A 2654-nucleotide genomic window follows, 5' to 3' on the forward strand; every position below is an offset into this window, starting at 1 on the left:
TTTTTTCATTTTTTTCCCATTTATTTACTAATTGTGAAAATAACGTTAAAAGTGGCGGAAGGTTAATCAAGCATCATGTGGTGGCGTTGATCCCGAAAGACAAGTGTACACGCACCAATCGGCCGGTGTCCCGGTGGTTGAGGGTTGTATGTCTTATGCCCAAGGCTTGATGCAAAAGTACTATCGAGCCGGGGGTCTTATCCTCCTGAGACCCTGACATATCTTTGCTGGTGGGAGTTACGATGATGATTTTTCCAAGTTTTTTTTAGGTTTATTGTTGAGATTTTATTAGGCTGCGTCCCAAAAACAACTCACTGGGTCATCCACGCCTCTAGTATATAAATAAAAGAAATACAAAACGAAGAGGGTCAAAACTTCCAATTGCAAGTTCCTTCATTCCAATCATGCCTAAATAATAATAATAATAATAATTATCATGTTCCTCATAGAAGACCTTCACATCAAAATCTTGGACAAGTGCCCAGACATCAAGCAATTGAAAACAATCCACTGTAAGCTAATCACTGCTAACAATCTGGCCTCAGCCTCACACATTGCTCTCAAATTAATGAAAGCTTACTCCGATTGCCGCCAAATCACACTCACCCGCCAACTGTTCGACCAAATGCCCCAAAAAGATGTTGTCTTCTTAAACGTCATGATTCGAAGCTACGTCAATAATAAACTCTATAACCAAGCACTTAACATGTACAAAACCATGCTCAGACTTAATATTATACCAGATCACTTTACAATTCCTCAAGTTTTGAAAGCGTGTTCGGGTTCCGGGTGTTTACGGGTCGGGTTACAGACCCATGTTGCTGTTTTCAACAAGGGTTTGCATTCAAATGTGTATGTGGGAAATGGGTTGATTACAATGTATGCGAAATGTGACCGGTTGGTGGATGCGCGTCAAGTGTTCGATGAAATGCCTAGCAGAGATGTGGTTTCGTGGAACTCGTTGGTCGCGGCGTATGCGCAAAACGGGATGTTTTGTGACGCGTTGGAGGTTTGTCGGACGATGGTGGAAGGTTCGGGTTTGAAACCTGACGCGGGCACGATGGCTAGCCTTTCGCCTGCGGTGACGTGTTCGACGAAGTCTGAAAACTTAATGTTTATGAAGGAAATGTTTATGAGCCACACGCGGGATAGTTTGGTTTCTTGGAATGTGATGATTGCTGTGTATGTTAGTAATGAAATGCCTGCGGATGCGGTTAATCTTTATCTGCAAATGGAAAGTTGCGGGGTTGACCCTGATTCGATAACGGTTGCTAGTATGTTACCTGCGTGTGGGGATCTTTCGGCTTTAACGTTGGGGAGAAAGATTCATGAATATGTGAAAAGGAGGAGGCTTGTTCCTAATCTAACGGTAGAGAACGCGTTGATCGATATGTATGCGAAATGTGGATCTCTAAACGATGCGCGGAAAGTGTTTGATGAAATGCCTAGGAGAGATGTTGTGTCATGGACTTCTATGATTTCTGCCTATGGCATGACTGGTGACGGTCAAACCGCTTTGACCGTGTTTGCAGACATGCAGCAGTCAGGTCTCACGCCCGATTCCATTTCCTTTGTTCCAGTTCTATCGGCCTGCAGCCATGCTGGATTGTTAGATCAAGGAAAGCGGTTTTTTAAACAAATGACTGATGAATATAAAATTGTTCCGAGGCTCGAACATTTAGCTTGTATGGTGGATTTGTTGGGGCGTTCTGGGAGAATCAATGAAGCGTATGAGTTTATTAAAAATATGAAAATGGAACCGAACGATAGAATTTGGGGTGCGCTACTGAGTGCATGTAAACTTCACTCTAACATGGACATTGGTCTTATTGCAGCTGATCGTTTATTTAAATCGGTTCCTGAACAAGCTGGATATTACGTTTTGTTATCAAATATATACGCGAAAGCGGGCAGATGGAAAGATGTGACAGCTATTCGGTCAATGATGAAAGTCAAAGGGGTCAAAAAGGAGCCCGGTGTTAGTAATGTTGAGCTTAATAATCAAGTTCACTCGTTTCTTGCTGGTGATCAATCGCATCCGCAGTCTAAGCAGATCTACGAAGAATTGGACGTCATCGTAGGGAAAATGAGAGAATTAGGGTATGTACCTGAGACAGATTCTGCACTTCATGACATTGAGGATGAAGATAAAGGAAACCATCTTGCGGTTCATAGTGAAAAGCTTGCTATTGTGTTTGTTATTATAAATACTGAACCTTTTACGCCTATAAGAATCACCAAGAATCTGCGTGTTTGTGAAGATTGTCATATAGCTGCTAAGCTCATTTCCAAGATTGTTGAACGAGAAATTATTCTTCGGGATACAAATCGATTTCATCATTTCAAGAGCGGTTTTTGCTCGTGTGGTGATTATTGGTGAGTGATTTGTTGTACATCTGGAATTAGCTAGCATGCATCAAATACCTTTTTATTGCACACAAATGGAACAAACTTTCTTGTAAATTTTCTTCTGTTTTTGGTTTGGCCATTTGATGTAGCAAAATTTGTATTCATTTTTGCCATTTGGCAACAAATTTTGTATTCATTTGATGTAGTTAGCCTATTAAACCGGGAAAAAGGTGACAGTTTTAATAATATTTGGCACATTTTTTTTCCTTTCTTATTATTATAAAACGTTGAAACCAACTTCAACC

The 2654-nt window shown here is 40.9% G+C and overlaps 1 protein-coding gene across 1 annotated transcript; it reads left to right on the forward strand.

Annotated features, from left to right (window-relative positions):
- The first annotated feature begins 436 nt into the window (after positions 1–436).
- Positions 437–2576, forward strand: LOC143633188 (putative pentatricopeptide repeat-containing protein At3g49142). The gene has a single exon (XM_077101538.1). The coding sequence runs from the start codon at positions 437–439 to the stop codon at positions 2378–2380; it is 1944 nt and encodes a 647-aa protein (XP_076957653.1). The 3' UTR covers positions 2381–2576.
- Positions 2577–2654: the final 78 nt, after the last annotated feature.

The sequence above is a fragment of the Bidens hawaiensis genome, unplaced genomic scaffold (genome assembly GCF_021521415.1).
Source record: "Bidens hawaiensis isolate Kalapana, Puna unplaced genomic scaffold, B.hawaiensis_p1.1 tig00006634_1, whole genome shotgun sequence".
Taxonomy (NCBI): domain Eukaryota; kingdom Viridiplantae; phylum Streptophyta; class Magnoliopsida; order Asterales; family Asteraceae; genus Bidens; species Bidens hawaiensis.